This window comes from Cheilinus undulatus, linkage group 14 (assembly GCF_018320785.1).
Source record: "Cheilinus undulatus linkage group 14, ASM1832078v1, whole genome shotgun sequence".
In the NCBI taxonomy this organism is placed as follows: domain Eukaryota; kingdom Metazoa; phylum Chordata; class Actinopteri; order Labriformes; family Labridae; genus Cheilinus; species Cheilinus undulatus.
This window is the reverse complement of record NC_054878.1, coordinates 23,979,713-23,997,407: the sequence shown is the minus strand read 5'-3', so window position 1 is coordinate 23,997,407 and position 17,695 is coordinate 23,979,713. Positions and strand designations below refer to the sequence as shown.

Here is a 17,695-nt window from a genome sequence, read left to right as displayed (position 1 = left end):
TTGGCAGTTAAAATGTTTCTGTAGACTTCTGGGCTCATTTTGGTGCTGCCATCATGTGTTACATCACCAATGAAGATTAATGAACCCGTCCCAGAAGAAGCCATGACATTATCTCCACTGTGTTTCACAGATGAGCTTGTATGTTTGGGATCATGAACAGAACCTTTCTTTCTGCAAACTTTAGTCTCTCTGTCACTTTGGTAAAGGTTCATCTTTGTCTCATCAGTCCATAAAACTTTGTCCCAGAATGTTTGAGGCTCGTCTCTGTACTTCTTGGCAAATTCCAGCCTGGCTTTCCTGTTCTTTTTGCTAATAAGTGGTTAGCATCTTCTGGTGTAGCCTCTGTACTTTTGTTCATGAAGTCTGTGAACAGTAGATGGTGATACCTTCACTCCTGCACTCTGGAGGTTGTTGCTGATGTCACTAACGGTTATTTTACGGTCTTTCTTTACAGCTCTCACAATGTTTCTGTTGTCAACAGCGGATGTTTTCCTTGGTCTACCCATTCACAGCTGTTACCAAGCACACCAGTGGTTTCTTCTTCGGGACATTCCAGATAGTTGTACTGGCTATGGCCAATGTTTGTGCAATGGTTCCAATTGATTTTCCACCCTCTCTCAGCTTCACAGTTGCTTGTTTTTCACCCATAGACAGCTCTCTGGTTTTCATGTTTGGTTACACCTCTAACTATAAATGTAGTCTGCACAGGAAAAAAACCCAATCTGAAACTGAGTCTAGACATTCAGCACTATCAATGTAATAGGACACACCTGGGCAACAAAACACACCTGTCAGTCACATGTTCCAATACTTTTGCTCACATGAAAAATGGGTGGGTTAAACATAAGGTGCTATCCTTGAAGTTCAGTATCAGATCCAGCTGTAAATACCTGGAAATGAAAGCTGTAAAAAATAAGACCATAAAGCTTTATTTGACTCTACACTTGATTCACATCTGATTTCCTTTGATGGTTTGTCTTTATCTGTCACTTTTACTGCTATTGTCCCCAGTCTTCCTAAAATCCAAACAATACTGACAACAGAAATGAGTGACTGTGTGCATCACACCTACATGAATTTATTTTATACTCACCAATCCACAGCCAGACATGGAAACATGTGTTGTAGGACAGTATTTTAAGCCTTAACATTTTGCTTTCTTTGAGCCTTTAGCCACAGAAAAATAAGGTGTGTTTTGAGGTGCTTTCCAGAAATAAAACCCCTGTCTCTGTTGTAAGCACATTTCCACTGTTGAGACTGCATGAATATGGAGTGACACTTCAAGCTGCAACTTTCACTTTTGATTTATCTGATGATTCTTGATCATTTACAAGTTACTTGGGCTACAAAAGAAGTAAGAAATGGTCATTATTGCATTTCCAAAATTGGAAAAGTATGTCCTCAAATGTCTGAAATAATCTAACCCTTGTAATTGAGTTAATAAACACATTAGCAGTCACTTTTAAGAAGAAGGAATAAGAGAATTTGACTTATTTTTTTTTTACTTTACCTAATAAGGAACAGTTGGGATTAATTCCATTCTTCAAAAATCAACAACTGATGAAAACAAAAACTCAAAGCCACATGTTTCAGATGTTCATTTTTCATCTCCCTTAAACCAACATGTTCAATTTTTACACATGGAGAAGAAAAAAAAAGCCCTTTCAAAACTCCATCTTCACTTTGTCTCTGATACAAGCAAAAACACAGTCCAGCACCTCAAAATGTACTGTTGTGCCAAACTCTGGACACATTTCTAGCTTTTGATCAGCTGTAAACATTAATTATAATTCTCTCTCTTCTTCATGATGGAGCTGATTTTAGGTTTCACTTTTTTTGTTCACAGATGACTCATTCAAGATCAGTTTGTATCCTTGGCTGAGCAACTCAAGATGCAAACTATGTTAAAATTACACCAAATCCTGTAAGGTGTAGCATAACTTTCATTCATTTCTAAATCTTAAAAAGTCATTTCAGGTGAGCAGCTTTTTCAAGGAGATCCTCATTATATATATTTTGTTATGTAAACTGTTATTGTTAATTGTTTTTTGCAGCAAAGAGAGCAAATTTCAGCCTCATACAACAGCTATGCTGACATAATCCACCAGGATTCCTTTTTTCATTCAAGAAAAATGATCAGCAGGCAGTGAGACTGCTTTACTGTAGACATCTAAGCATGGCAGGATCGTCCCTTAGAGTCATTTTATATTGATTTGTGTTGATCAAATTGAAAGTGACAAGATTTTACTAACTAGTGCGAGAAATCTGAAGTAGGGGTTTCTGGGTAATATCCCTTTTCGTGGAGGAGGCTGCTTGGTGTTTCGTTGTGAGTTTGGTTTCTTGCCATTAGTGTTCAAAGCCGGCAGGTGAAGCAGCTCTCAACAGAGAGATTGATGGATGAATGTGATGTTTTGAGTTTTTGGAAGAATTGCACTTTGTCTTAAGCTGCAAGCTGGGTGCAGAGCAACATCTGAATTTGTCTGTGTCCATAAGGAGGCTCGTCATTCTTTGATCTGCAGAGAGGAAACACAAAAGCAGGAGAAAAAAACAACAGTTCAGGTATCTGAAAAAAATGTGCCAAGTAATTTAACAAGCTTAATCAGTCTCTCTTAGAATTAATCACCACAGCTGGGAACATGTCCATCAATCTGTTGATTAGGACCTGAGCACCAAGCAGTGCAAGGACCTACTGTATATGAAACTGCTTAAATCATCCATTTTTTTAGTTTTATTTCATTCTTTGAGCATTTGAGGGCCTAAGCTAAAAAAAACAATTTCCAGATTGCCTTAATTGCATCTACTAACAGATTTTAAAGGAACCTTCTTTTTGAGAGCAGAAGTGTCTTGGGAAGATCTATAAAAACATGATGAGACCACATTTCCAACTCCAACATGAAATCCACCATTTTGAATAAATGAGTAAAAACTGGGAAAGTTATGACCCCATTTCCAGGGGTTATAACTTTTCAAACTCCTCCCAGAGTGTTCATGAGACATTGACGATGAACAGCTATTCAGGACTTTATCATTAATCAAAGAGCGTGGCTGTGGCGAGCCCTCAAATTTGTATCTTTTTGGAAAAACAGAAAGTTTTTGAGACTGAAACTTAGCATGCACTAAGAAGGTCTATGTATATGTATGTATATATATATATATATATATATATATGTATATGGTCTTGCACATATCATCATAAACTTTTCAAACTATCATAACACATACATTCATATTTGAAATTTTGATAAACTGTGCAATGCCACCTTCTGGCAACATTTTTTTAAAGGAAAATGAAAAATGCACATAAAAACTGGTAGATACAAAATTTGAATTTCTGGAGAGCTAAGAAGAGCTCAGCTTCCCTGAAAATGGCACGAGCTCCCCTGAAAGCCTTAAATGCAAGGTTTAGGGGGAGCTCTATTATTATTCTATTTCATGAACATTTAGTTTACCAAACTATAAAACTAATAGCATAAATATTTCAATTTTGTTTGTTTACTTGTTCATTAAATAATAAATTCAAAATTTTCATCCAAGCATCTATTCCTGCCGTGGTCATTCACGTATTGCAGCACTGCACGGAAATAAAGCCCATAATTATGCAGGTACCTGAACTTATCAGTGAGTTGTCTTTTTTTTCCCCAAAAGATTTGTTTTTCCTGTGATCGTCTGTTTTTTTAACATTTTTTTTTTTTGCTCAGATTTTCTATGATTTAACTCATTGCACAACACTTTAGTTATCGTGCATACACGGCAGATTACTGACAACATTAACTCCCTGCTGCAAAAGTGGCAGAATGACTGTTAACTCTAACACTGACCCTGCTACACTTACATATGTATGATCGGTACATATGACTTGGAACGCCGTGAAAATGGGGCTCCCCTGAAAGCCACTGTATATCTAAACACAGGGTAGATGGAAACCCCACAATTGACTTCAGTAAATTATCAACAGCAGTAACTGATTCGCTGCTGTCAAAGTCTTTGTTCACTGATTAATGGGTAATAAAGACATTTTTAACTAACTGTGCCCACCTCTGTAATTACTTCATATAATGCTAAACACTGAGGTATAAAACATAAATAAAAAGGTATATAACAGCAACAGGATAATAGTTTTAATTATTTTCAATTAATCTGTACGACTATGTGATACTATCCTGAAGACAGCAGCATTTACCTCTGTGACAACCCCTGCAGCAATGGTGGAGCCGACATATCGCAGCATGAAGCGGCCTAACTCCTTGTAATCCTTGTATAGTTCTAATGAAACAGGCCTTTGAGTCTGGATCTCCACCACGGCATTCATACCTTTACTCAAACACCTTAACAGGGAAAAGACAAAAAGAAGATGTACAATAGCACATTCACTTACATTTTAACGGTAAGATAAACTAAGATTCTCCAGCATTATTTAGAGGACATATTTAGCGTGTTTTCTATATTTACAACATTTTATTATACAATATTATACATTATAAGTAACATTATACTACATAGAAGACTGAATACCACTTACTTTGGCTTCTTCTTTAGGACTTCTCCACTGCTCTTATGTAAAACACTAATAAGTTTCCTAATGGTGGCAGGCTCACTCACTGTTTGGTAATGCAGCAATACCTACAACAAACATGCACGAGTTTAAGACTGCATATATGTGTAACAAACAAAACCACCAGTAGCATGTGTGTGTGAATGTTATCTTACTGGGAAGCCTTGTGTGATTGGGACCTCGATGTTAAAGAGGAGAACTCTGGCTCTGAATCGAGTACAGACTCTGATGGGCTCTTTGGGATTGCAGAACACACAGCCCACACTGAAAGGAAAGAGTTATTACTGATTTTAGAAACAAACATACAAAACCAAACATGCTGGGCAGAAAATGTAAAACAAGCACACAGCAGCCTGTTGTATCACGCTATCTGAGAGGTGCTTTGGTTTTGGTTACAGAAATAATTTGTGTTGTTGCTGATGGTGCTGCCTGTTTTTGTATCTCTTGAAGAAACACCAGCAATAACTTTAGTTTGTATCATAACCAGTTAGGAAATCATTAAAACATGTTTACATGATCATTTATTAAGCTTACTTGATCTTAATGATGTCCATGCCAGTCACTGTCAAGCTCACATGGTCTCCTGCTGCAGCCCAGTCCAGAGCTTCATCATGCAGAGTGATACCTACAGGACAAATGAGACAGCATGCATTTTACCCAGCTGCCACACGATGGCAGTGTTCATCAAAAGTCTATCAACTGTCACCCACATTTAGATAGAAAGACAGATGCAAATAGAAACAGCAGTGCTGAGAGCTGACACACTTCCTTACAGCTTAACAGAGCACGGCAAAAGAATCCATTTAATGATGCTTGATACTGTAGTGCAGCATAATTTCAAAACTTATAATGATCCTCAGAGGATACTGCTGACAGTTTAAATCAATCATTTTTTAATGTAGGAGACCATAGGCATAAGAACGGTTTTTAGCATTAAAGACAATCCAGCCACTCTTGATATGACCCTAAACTGCCCTTTTTATCAGTAAGCTTTATCAGGGTTTGAGTGCATTTTTTAACCATCATCATCAAAGAAAATGTCCTGCTAGAGATGTGAAAATAAAAAGCTGACGAGCTAAAGTTGACAGTCACACCAGAGTGGCAGCACTGTGCGTACCTTTGACCGTGCAGGTCTCATTTGGTGGCATGGCGAGGATTCTGTCTCCTGTCTGAATGTAACCCGCCTCAATCTTTCCCGTGACACAGAAACCTGAACCCTGGTCTGGGAAGAAAATGCAACATGTTCAAGCTCTTAATAAAGATAAAAAAAGAGGGCTATAAGATGACTTCACGTACACAGTATGAGAGGCTTTTACCTTTGAATACATCTGAGACGCACAGCCTGAAAGGCTTGTCTACGGACCTTTGAGGGGCTTTGAAGGCATCTTCAACAGAGACGGAAGAGACGGAAGAGACAGGATTTAAAAAGAGGAAGGATACATGAAGGGTATATATGTCCATTCACATGATGGAAGTCTGTTGGTGAATCATATTCCCCGGAACTATGGTTCATACGCCACAGTGTCTGAAAGGGCATGTGATCCAGATGATCGGCAGCCTGATGACAGGGCAAGAGATGCTTGAAACACGCAAGCAAAATTCTGTAGAAACTGTACTTCTACATTTCCGTCTACAGGGAGTCAGCCTGAAATATTATTCATAACATCAAAAATCAACTCCAGAGCTGTGATTTCAGTATCATTCAATAATTATGTTATGCTGCAATAAAATTCATGATGAAGGGTTCATCTTGATAAAATACTATCAAATATTGACAGATATTTACAACTGACAGAATGGAAACATTAATGGAAACATTTCTTCCCTGTGAACATATATGTTCAGAAGCCTGGGCTGCTTAGGCTACAGTTTTAGCAAGATTTGGCTACATATGATATCTTTCATCATGGATGACTTTTTCAAGATTTTTTATCTGCTCATTATCAGTTGAAACCCATGGGGAGATTCTCTGGAGCTGCCCTCAAGACTTCGTTAAAATACATTTTTTTCTTTATAGGTTAACTTGTTTTAGATGTCAACCTACCTTTAATATAGAATAAACACTGTTTAATGTTTTGTAAGTCACTTGTCACTGAAGTTAGCTGCGTTTCAGTTCAGAGGGAAACCACTGCAGCAGTTCTGAAGCTGCAGGGTTTTTCCATTACAGTGAAACCTCCATGACTGCAAGTGGTTTTTAAAGACAGCAAGGTTACTCAAAAATGTTCTCTTCCCATCCTTTTTAAAATATACATTGAAACCATACTTAAGCGATACAGTTAATTTTCATACTAATAACTGTTTGAATGTGTGGACCAATGGGGGATGAATGATGTAGAAGGAAGAAATGTGAATGTGAATGTGAAATGAAATGTGAAATTTTATGTTTGAGTGTCATAAGGCAGTAAAAGCTTTGTAGTTTGGATCCTGTCAGCAATCATTACCGATCTGTTCCAGCAGGCTAGGACCAGAGAACCACGAGGTGAGCTCAGACACTGAACTCCTGGTGGTGAGGTTCTCTCCTGACAGGCCGCTGGTAGGGATATAAAAAACATCAGAGTCCTGGGAAAACATAAAGACATTCGATTTTAAAGAAAGAAGCTCAAAAATTCATTGTCTCTGCTGCATGTACAGAGTCTACAAAAATATTCATGCCCTCGGAAGTATTAGTCTTTTATTGATTTTATAAATCAATCATGGTCATGGTCAAAATGAAAACAGATTTCTACAAAGGGATGTCAATCAAATAAAAATACGTAATGTAAAATAAGTGACTGTATCCCCCCTTCAAGCCAGTATTTAGTAGATGCACCTTTGGCTGCAATCACAGCGCTGAGTGTGTGTGGATAGGTCTCAATCAGACTTGCACATCTGGACACTAAAATACCGCTCAAGCTCTGTCAGGTTGCACAGGGATTGTACATGAACAGCCCTTTTCAATTCCAGCCAAATTCTCTATTGGATTGAGGTCTGGCTGGTTTTCATGCAATCACTCATTTTACCTTATATATTTTAACTTACATTACTTTGTAGAAATCTGTTTTCACTTTGACATTAAAGAGGGTTTTCTCATTTTCAGTCAAAAAGCCAAATTATGTTGAGCAAAATTGATTTAGAAAATGAATAAAAGTATAAAACACCCAAGGGGGTGAATACTTTCTATAACAAAACATGAAATACTGATATGGATAAAGAGTGATTATCATCAGATGTCTGGTGGCAAAAAAGGGAGCACTCACCTTAAACCCAGCCTGTTTGAGAAAGTGGCCAAGTTTGGAAGTAATTTCTTGGAAACGCTCTTGTTGCCAGTTTACCTGATTTGTACACACACAACAGGGAAAAACACACAAAGTTTCCCCTTCAGCACAGCTTTTAAAGTGAAATTTGTCAGCAAAATGCAGATTTGTAAAGGCTAAAAACAACAGCAGAATTGAAGGCATGTCCCCAAGGCTTCCTTCTCCCCTGCTGAAAGGTTTGAAGTCTTAACTTTCAGGAAGAGCAGAAAATAACAAAAGGGTTCATATAGCAACAGATCAAAAAATAATGATGTGCTACTGACAAGATAATGTCTATAAAAGTTAAGTAAGAATTGATGATGAATGATTAGATCTTTAGAAAGTGGAAATCTTTTTTACTTATTGTAACACCAAGCAGATCTCGGTATGTTCTGCTGGGAAAGACAAAAGTTGTATTCACATGGGATTTGTACTGCTTGGGGATCTCTGGTAATTAGTGATAATCGTATGGGATGTGTTTTAATCCTGTGCAAATCAACCATGTCTGTAATTTGCAGTATAAAAATTCCATGGAAATTACCTACCATATTTCAGCACACACAGAGGTCCACAGCTAATACTAATCCCGTGCGAATTGGCATCTCTATAATTTAGGGTGGTAAATGTGTCTTTTTTGCAGACCGTGCAACTTTTCTGCCCATTTTTCTTATGGAAAAACTGAGGCTGAATAGGAAATTATTAATTTTGACACATATACTAGTAAGTAATTAATAGTGCTTTTCTGACAGTTAACTTTATGTTATGTTCATAATGACTATTTTACTTAACTTATCATTCAAACGTAGAAATTAAATTTACAGTGTTTTCACTGCTGTAGCCATGCTTCATCATTATGTTTTCATTCAGAAATGTCAGTAAATTCAAGTACATTACAGACATCATTTATCGCAGGCAAATGTACTGCACCAAACACTGACGTCAGGGGGCTAATCTATAAATAATCAGAGGCCACAGGTAATACTATTCCCATGCAGGTAGTGCTGAACTTGTATGTCTGCAGTCCTAAAAACATCCCTTTTTTTTGATTGAAGTGTTGCAGCACTGACCTGGTCCATCTTGTTGACAGCTACAGCCAGCTGGGTGACACCAAGCGAGCGCACCAACAGAGCATGCTCTCTGGTCTGACCGCCAGCCTCAAAGCCAGCCTCAAACTCTCCTCTGCTGGCATCCACCACAAGCACCGCCACGTCAGCCTGAAGAGAGAACCAAGGGGGTGATATGAACTTAATGCATCTGGTTCTACAGGGACACTTTCCAGTGTAAAGTCAGACAAAAGGAGGAAAATTAAGAGCTTAACTGCATAAAGATGAAACAGCTGTCAGGGTGAACTGTGTTTGTAATGTTTGACAGCATTTCTAGCACAATAAATTTCTCAATTTAAAACCACTGAGGAAGCGTCCCATTCCAACTGATCCTAAAAGATTCAACAACTTAATAGTAAAGTTCTAAAGTTTATTAAAATAACCTTGGTAAACTTTGATTCTATTCTAGTCCTTTATTAATAAGTACAATCATCATTTACCTAATTAAATTACATTTCATTGTAAATCATACTAACTTAAAGAAATTAAAGTCTTATAATTCAGGCAGCAGTGATTTTAACAAGACCAAAATCACTATGCCAGTAAGATTTTCTGGCTGAAAAATATTCACTTACACCTTGGTGTATTTGATTGGCTGACATAGTCATTTGCTTTCAACAGGAACCCCTGAGTCACTACATGATTAGGCTGGATGTAATGAAAGTCATTTAGTAAAAAGAGAAATTACATAGATGGCTCAAAACAGAGACGAAGAAGCACACCCATATATACAAAAACATCTTCTGACAGCAACACCCAAAACCACAAAAGTTATTTAGATTCGTGCTGACAGGTGTGGAGGGTTGAGGGTATACGAAGAGGAAAAAACTGTTTTAATAAGCAGAGGTTTGCAGAGTCCACAGATAATTAATAACACTATTAAGACCATCATTAATGTTTAACAAATAAATGCAGTTGGATAATTGATTTAGAGGTATTGGAAGAAACTTCTATTTTCAGGGTTCCTACACACTTATAACAAAAAAAATTTAAGACTTTTAAAGACCTGAGCTGATAAAAAAATAAACACCCTTTTTTGTGCAGCCAATGGTCAAACATGAAAGGCATGTGAAATTTCTCAGTTCACCGGACAGAGCTGAATTATGTGGTTTAATGCACTGTTAATGAAATGCCAACTGATATAGGAAAAAGAGTTTTTTTGGCCATACAAACCTACATTTGATTATTTCCGCCCAATTTAATGTATCAATATATGGTATAATGATATTTATCGTAACATATACAACAACCATATACCCAAAAAGAATGATTAAATTTAAATAAATGTAGGTAGAAAACAAAGCCTGGATAGAGACACATCTAAGTCAAAGTGCCTTTTAAAATTCCACTCACTGGCCTTAAATTCAAAATTTCTAATTTAAGACTTTTTAAGGATCTGCAGGATCCCTGATTTTATCTGGTAAATTTCTGGACAAAATCAACACTATTATAAGCATCATAAAATAAGGGGAAAGGGCATCTCTTATGAAAAGATAAGCTTCAACATTTTGTCTCTCTAAGTTCCTTGAAGGTCCACTGTGTTTCATGAAAATTAAAAATTTGAAGAAAAAATATTTCGACTTAATTCGATATGAACAAACCCTACTAAGATATGAACCAGGAAAAAACTGTAATAACAAAAAATATGAAATAAGATCCCGGATATCCTAGGCAGCATTTACATTAGGCACAGTTTCAGACAAGCAGCTCAATACAGTAACCAGACAGATAACAGAGCACTGCATAAGGACACAGCTGAGACCCACTGTCTTGTCTTGAATCACATGGAGACTAATAATTGAGCCGAAGCATTAAAAGTTATTGTGTTTCTCTTAATCCCCCTGTCCACCTTGAAATAACACCCAAAGTGACTCACTGTCCCATCATTCTGCAATGGTGGCAAATTCAAGAGCCTGATTTATCAGTCCATGGTACATGTGTAGGATAGAAAGTAAGAGTAATCATGAATGTCTGTTTTAGAATAGACACTGTACCTTGCTGTACTTTTTGAGTGGATACCTTTGTGTAGGTGGGAAAGGAGTGAGTAATTTAGTGCTTTACAAATGAAAACATGCCAAAAAGTCAGTCTACAGGGGAACAATTATGGCCAACTATTTGGCACACAGAAAGCTACGGTGAATGAGGCCCCAAAATTTGCATAAAACTGAATGCTTCGTGATTGACAGTATCAAATGCAATTTGTCATTAAAATCCATGCATGGCTAAAACAGGCATTTTGATTTCAGACAGGGGTGTAAAACAGCAACAATTACTCTGGAAATAATCCCCTGCCTCAGCATCTCATCAACTGCTGAACTTGATGTTGTAAACTGATAGCAGTCCTAGGACAAAACCTTGCAGTTTACCCTTAAATTTCTAAAGGGACCAGAACTGATGGCTTTGACTTTTACACGCTTAAATCTTTGTAATAAAACCTTGATAATCAGATGGGGTTTTATTTTATAAACTGGAAAAGCAATTGCTGAATCTGCGCAATGAAACCAGGAAATAAGGGATATGAGTGACTGAGTAATGATACAAATCCGGTCATTCTGCCCATAAATGAGTTGTGAAATATTGGAAAAGTTGACAAAAAGCTTGGTACTGCTTAGGGCTGGCAGAAAATATATAACGGTATCAAAAGCATATGAAGTGAACATTTACAGAAGGCCAATTCCAACCATTTTATGCATAGAGACTGCATTAATAGTGGTCCTTGGACAAAACCCTGGGGTATACCCTATGTTTGCTGAAGGGTCTGGGAGTGATGCTTTTGACCTATATACACTCTGATGTTTGTAAAAAAACATTTTCAAACCTGATTTATAATCAGATAAAGCATTACTTTATAAACTGGAAAAGTAATTTCTGAAAATGAGAAATTAAACAACTGAATAAGGGATAAAGAGTCCTTGAGCAATAACACAGAACCCATCACACTACCAATGAATGTGTTGTGCAATATCAGAAGGGCTTCAAAAAAGAGTCTGATACTGGTAAGAGCTGGCAGAATATATAATGGTTTCAAAAGCATATGAAGTGTACATTTGCAAAAGGCCAATTCTGACAAATGTATGCGAAGAAATTGTAAATTAATAGAGGTCCTGGGACGAAACCCTGGGGTATACCCTTATGTATTTTAAAGAATCCAGGAGTGATGCCTTTGACTTGTACATGCTTAAATTTTTGTAATAAAACCTATTTTAAACTAGAACTGGGAAAGCAATATAAGGACGTGGGAACTTTTGTATCAAGGGGTACACCACTCACTCTGTTGGCTTAAATGGACTGTGTAGGCTCTGTTGATCCTATACACACTTTACCTGTGCAGCTCCTGTAATCATGTTGGGGATGAAGTCTTTGTGTCCCGGTGCATCCATTAACGTCACCACCTTAGAGTTTGTCTCAAACTTGGTCATGCCCACATCCATTGTCACACCTCTGCAGCAAACACAAATAAATACAGGCATTATTCTTTAGTCTTTTGTGCTTGTTGAAAAATGCATCTGTAATGTGTAATTCTTTCAGGTTAAATAAGTGAAAACACTACAACTGACTCCTGAGCTGCCAGACAATCCTGCACTGTGAGAGGAAGCTATAAAGTCTGGGTCATTTCAGTTAAAGAGCACGTCTTCTGGTGGGTGAGGCACTAAGTATTGCATATTTACTACAGAAGTTAGTGATAGGTGAATATCGTTTCCCACCCAAATCAGTTTCTGTTTCTGGTATATTTCGCTTCCGATTTAGTCGAACAATAATAGAGTGGAAAAGGAACTTGAGATTTTTTTTGTGTGTGTGTGTACACTACAAATGGTATTTATAAGGAAAATATGCCACTATTATTTTTTCAAATCAACAAAGCAGATTATCTAAATTCATTTCTGTAATTAGTACACAATTCACTGGAAAGTTTCAAGATTTCATGTAAGGCACAGAGCAGAGGGGAAGGAATTTGGTAAGTAGATCTCTGCCCTCATTGTGAAGGGGGACAGAAGGGAATTTCCCTGTCAGTGCCTATTTATTGGTTGTGTTTATATCTACCTGTCCCTCTCCTCGCCAGTTTCATCCAAAACCCAAGCATAAGCAAAGGAAGCTTTTCCCGCCTTCTTGGATTCCTGCTCATATTTGTGCATGGTGCGCTTATTAACGTTGCCCAGCAGATAAAGAAGGTGGCCCATCAGTGTGCTTTTACCAGCATCCACGTGACCTGCAAAGAAGAAAAACACAATAGTTCCTTGGATTTGTGAAAGTAAAATGAAAGAGAAAAAAAAGGAAAAAAAGGCTCAGAGGGTGTCCAGCGATACAAGACACCAAAGAGAGATGAAGAGAGGCAGGAAAAGAGGAAGAAAAAAGCACGGGTGATAACACAGGTACTGTGGAGAGAGAAGATAAGACATAACCCCAGACAGGACCAGGAAAGAACTAGAATTACTCTAGGGGAGGGAGGTGGACAGAAATGGGAACAAGGATTGAGGCTGAGGGGGGGGGAGCATGGTAAAAACGAAAGGTTTCACAGACTGTGGGAAACTAGAAACATCTTTACTTCTGAAACTACCGAGTCACTTTTTCTGATGTAAACGAGAATGAGCAAATATGATTGAGCAACTTTGCTGATCGGCAGATCAACTCATTTCCTGTAATTACACTTTAACAGGTGCATAAAACAGGTTGACTGAAAAATATTAGTTTACTGCCTGGTATTACAGATAATGGCTAAATTTGCAGAAGTACTGATGGGAACATGCGATTGTATGTCTAAGGCACTTTGGTGACTTTTACATGCTGTGTTGAAATTTAAAAATGGTTTTGGAGGAGGACAAATTATGAAACAAACATTTGAGCAAGATAACAGTCTCATGTTGAAAGGTCTTCAAAATCAATTCTTTGAACATTTTTTTCCCACATTGTAGGTCAAAAATGTCAAGACTTAAACTTAATTAATGATCTTGCACCAATTGAAGAGCAGATTTTTTAACATTTCATGTGCAGAATCTGATTTAGCATTCCTTGCAACTGCTTACTCTCTGGATTAAAATAACTTTAGGGCAGTCTAAGAGCTATAAGTGTATTTTCTTCCTACCTATAACCACCAGGTTTAACAGAGGTTTGCCGCCCTGCCTCTTCTCCAGTTCAGCCTTGATGTTGATCGACTGTCGGGCCTTTCCAGAGGACCGCCCTGGAGTGGGAACCGTGGTGGGTTCATCTCCATTTGACCCTTTGGATGGAGTCTCAGGACGTTTCGTGGTGGCCTCTGAGGTTGGCGTTGCTTCCTCTGGGCTGCCAACTCGACGCACAGAGGCGGTGACAACGCCATTCTCCCCTGTGCTGAGGAGAGAATATGGATCGAAATGAAACACACCTTGGTTTTAAAATCCTCAGTATGCACATCAACAGCTAAAATCCTGAAAACAGACCGAGACAGAGCTTTAAAGTTCAGCAGTTTTATGAGAGAGTGTTACCTTGGAACATCAAAGCCCATGGTCTGCTTCTTGCCAGAAACAGTCATTCGAGCCACTTTAGGTACAACTTCAGAGTCCAGCTTATTCTGAGACACATCTCTGCTTTTAGCTGAAAGGAAAAGAGGACATTACTGTACACTTTTTGACAGAAAATATCACTAGGGAGGATGCTAGATTTTTTCCAGTTTAAAATGTGCACATAAATGCCCTTTAATCATACAATTTCTGATTTTCTTCAATCAGGACAAGACTCCAAATCACTGAAAATATTAATTCAAAATGACCAAGGTCAACAGATTTCTGAAACACTGCTTAGATCAGTGGTCACCGACCTTTTCCTGCACAAATTCACCGAAGCAAAATGACTCAAATTTATTTTACAATTGAAATAATTTAATTCTACCAACATTTAAGCTAGTGGAAGACGGCCTTGGGTCAGTCAAAAGGAGGGAAGGAGAGGAATTAAATGCATATCCTGAGGATTTCATTTTTTATTTTCCTTTATTCAAATATTTACATTTTACTATGTGTTTGTACAAATTTAAGAATTTTTTCAAGTAATGACTGCTTTTAACCTCCTTAGACCCAGGCTATTGTTTGGAATGCATTTTTACTTTCTCCTACTTATTTAGGTGAAACAGGACCAAAAAAGGGGGTCTGTATATGAAGCCAACAGGCTTATCTCTCAGCACAACACAAAAAATATACTTTTTTTTCTTTTCATTTTTTACAAAGACTATGTTTTTAAAGTGCTACATACTGTATAGCTGCTCTGTGACAAACTTGTAAACAGCACAACACGTTTCCAGAAGGCCCTACACTTTGGCTGTGAGTCAGCCAGCACGCAGGAACTAGTAAGAAATGGTGTCAGTCATCAAGAAACATACAGTGGTGAAAAATAATAATGAAAATAATGAAGAGTGGGAGTACCACTACTTTTTTCTTTTTCCTCCACTGTGTTGGATCATTTCTGTATTTGACATTGTCACGAAGACCAAACTGTAAACAGTGAATGATTGCAAAAGTTGCACTCTTCAATGAAGAAAAAATTTAAAAAGACGTATGGTGGTGTTGTTTTATATGATGACAGAGCATCAGAACTTGTAAAGGCAAAGTATGAACTAAATTTCCTGTAAAAGTTTAAAAGTTTGGAGCGCAGATGGCCTAGTGGTTAGGTCACGCCCCAGGACCGATGGTAGCCTGTGTTTAAGTCGGGCCTGTGGCTCTTTTATTGCATCCTCCATTCTCTCATCCCTGTTTCTGACTCCACCACTGTCCTAGCTCTCAAATAAAGGAAAAAATAAATATTTAAAAAATAGAAAAACTTATTAGAGAGTTCCAAAACATAAAAATACACCCACATTCCCTACAATTCCCAAGAGGTTACCAAAAAAATCTGTGGCACTTTGTTAACATCTTTTTTAAAAATCCCATTAAAAACCTACATTTTCATGAAGATATAAAGAACAAAACCCCCCAAATTCCATGAAATTCCACCAAAAATTTCCAATCAAATTTCAGAAAGTTTACAGATAAATTCAAACAAAATTCCACTTGAAATTAAGGAAAATTTCTGAGCAAATTCCCCAAAACACCAATCAAATTCCTTAAAACATCCATGGATAACTATCAAAAATTTCAAAGGGCACTCCCCCCATAATTTCAAATCAAATAGAAAATATATACAAAATGAATTCTCCAAATTTCCATGGCCAACATATTTCTGAGACAATGTCTAGAACATTGGTGGGAAAAAAATAATAATAATTTTTAAAAATAATGATAAAATTCCAGCCAAAATTTTCAATCAAATTTCAAAAAGTTTAAAATTAATTCCTTCCAAATTCCACAGAGAATCAAAAAACTTCCAAACAAATTCCCCAAAACATTCATGGAAAACTGGACATCCTCCCAAAATATCCAATAAAAAAAAAAATATATATATATATATATATATATATATATATATATATATATATATATATATATATATATATAAATCCGCCCACATTCCAATGGTCAACATATTTAAGATACTGCCTAAATCATTTTTTGTTGATTGAAAATCTAATAAAATGAAACCTAAACATTTCAATAACATTTTTTTATTGAGATTTGACACGATTTTCTCAAAAATCCTACCATCAGAATTTACTACTATGTTGCAAGAAAGCCGAAAATGTAATGTCCTCAAAGAAACATGCAGGGTCTCAGGACATTGACCTTTATGGTAAAAGTAAAACTTAAAGGTTGAAGTGAAAAAGAACAAAATAAAAATCAGCTATTACACTGTTGGTGTCAATTAAATCCCACATTTTTATGTCATGAAGATTTCATTAGTCACAGAATAATTTCTTATACCATTTTGCACAAGAAAAACTAAAGTCATGAAAATTGAAATGAAATTGAAAATTTTCTCTTTTTAAATGAAACACCAGAATAAAACTGGAACACCGAATAAAAGTATAAGACAAATTTTCAACAGTCTATCTTGCTCATACTGACAACTGAAGGGGTGAGAGCTACTCAGTTTGATCTAATGCACGTTGTGTTGAAGATCTACTTGTAATATCTCAAAGATCATGACCTTGATGTTCAATAAAATTACACGACACATAAACGTACCAGGATAGCTTATTCAGCAGCGTAAGGTACCATCACACTGGTTAAGACATCTACAGGATGTTTCTTCACCATAACAATGACTGCTTGCTGGTCAAAGTTAGGATTGTGAGGATTATACATTTTAAGTGTAGGGATGTGATGCAACAAATTGAGCCTCCATGTCCCTGACAGGTTGTTCATATTCAGTATTCATGAGACTTGTTGAGGTCATTGCTTTGTCATCCCAGTCCTAAATGGCCACCAGTCCCAGTCATATCAACCTGATTCTGATTCATTTAGACTAGGCTGCACAGCTAAGCCTACTGCTCTCTTAGTGTGCATCTGTGTGCATGGTGTGTGGCAGTGACATCCTGGTTAAGAAAGGGTTAATTTCAGAAGTGGCCGTTGCCTCCTGCCTGCACGTAAATAGAGCAGTGTGATGCAGCACTTCACAGAATGAATCTTTCGATAAGGTGTCACCTCAGTACAATGCAGAGCGGGAGATAAACACACACAAACAAAAAGATAGCATTTTTAGGATATTTTAAAAGATGGATAAACTTTCTTTCAAGCAAGAAAAATAAGGCATAATAGTTTGTTTTACGCCAATGTTTGTCTTTTAATGTTGAAGATTTTTCTTTATTAATATGCATTTTATAAACCCTACCAATCCCCTGTATGCTTCATGCAGTTTATTCATCATAA

The 17,695-nt window shown here is 37.1% G+C and overlaps 1 protein-coding gene across 1 annotated transcript in view; it reads right to left on the bottom strand.

Annotated features, from left to right (window-relative positions):
• Window positions 1-1,583: 1,583 nt before the first annotated feature.
• Window positions 1,584-17,695, bottom strand: part of hbs1l (HBS1-like translational GTPase) — a 37,962-nt gene continuing 21,850 nt past the window's right edge. The window contains exons 5-18 of the mRNA XM_041804776.1: window positions 14,387-14,495; window positions 14,008-14,252; window positions 12,969-13,134; window positions 12,251-12,368; window positions 8,892-9,038; window positions 7,789-7,863; window positions 6,994-7,111; window positions 5,869-5,937; window positions 5,670-5,774; window positions 5,087-5,177; window positions 4,708-4,816; window positions 4,520-4,620; window positions 4,181-4,325; window positions 1,584-2,513 (exon numbers count right to left, since the gene is read on the bottom strand). Of these exons, the coding sequence (XP_041660710.1) occupies window positions 2,502-2,513; window positions 4,181-4,325; window positions 4,520-4,620; window positions 4,708-4,816; window positions 5,087-5,177; window positions 5,670-5,774; window positions 5,869-5,937; window positions 6,994-7,111; window positions 7,789-7,863; window positions 8,892-9,038; window positions 12,251-12,368; window positions 12,969-13,134; window positions 14,008-14,252; window positions 14,387-14,495 (1,610 nt within the window). The 3' untranslated portion in view covers window positions 1,584-2,501. The remainder of the gene's footprint in view (window positions 2,514-4,180; window positions 4,326-4,519; window positions 4,621-4,707; window positions 4,817-5,086; window positions 5,178-5,669; window positions 5,775-5,868; window positions 5,938-6,993; window positions 7,112-7,788; window positions 7,864-8,891; window positions 9,039-12,250; window positions 12,369-12,968; window positions 13,135-14,007; window positions 14,253-14,386; window positions 14,496-17,695) is intronic.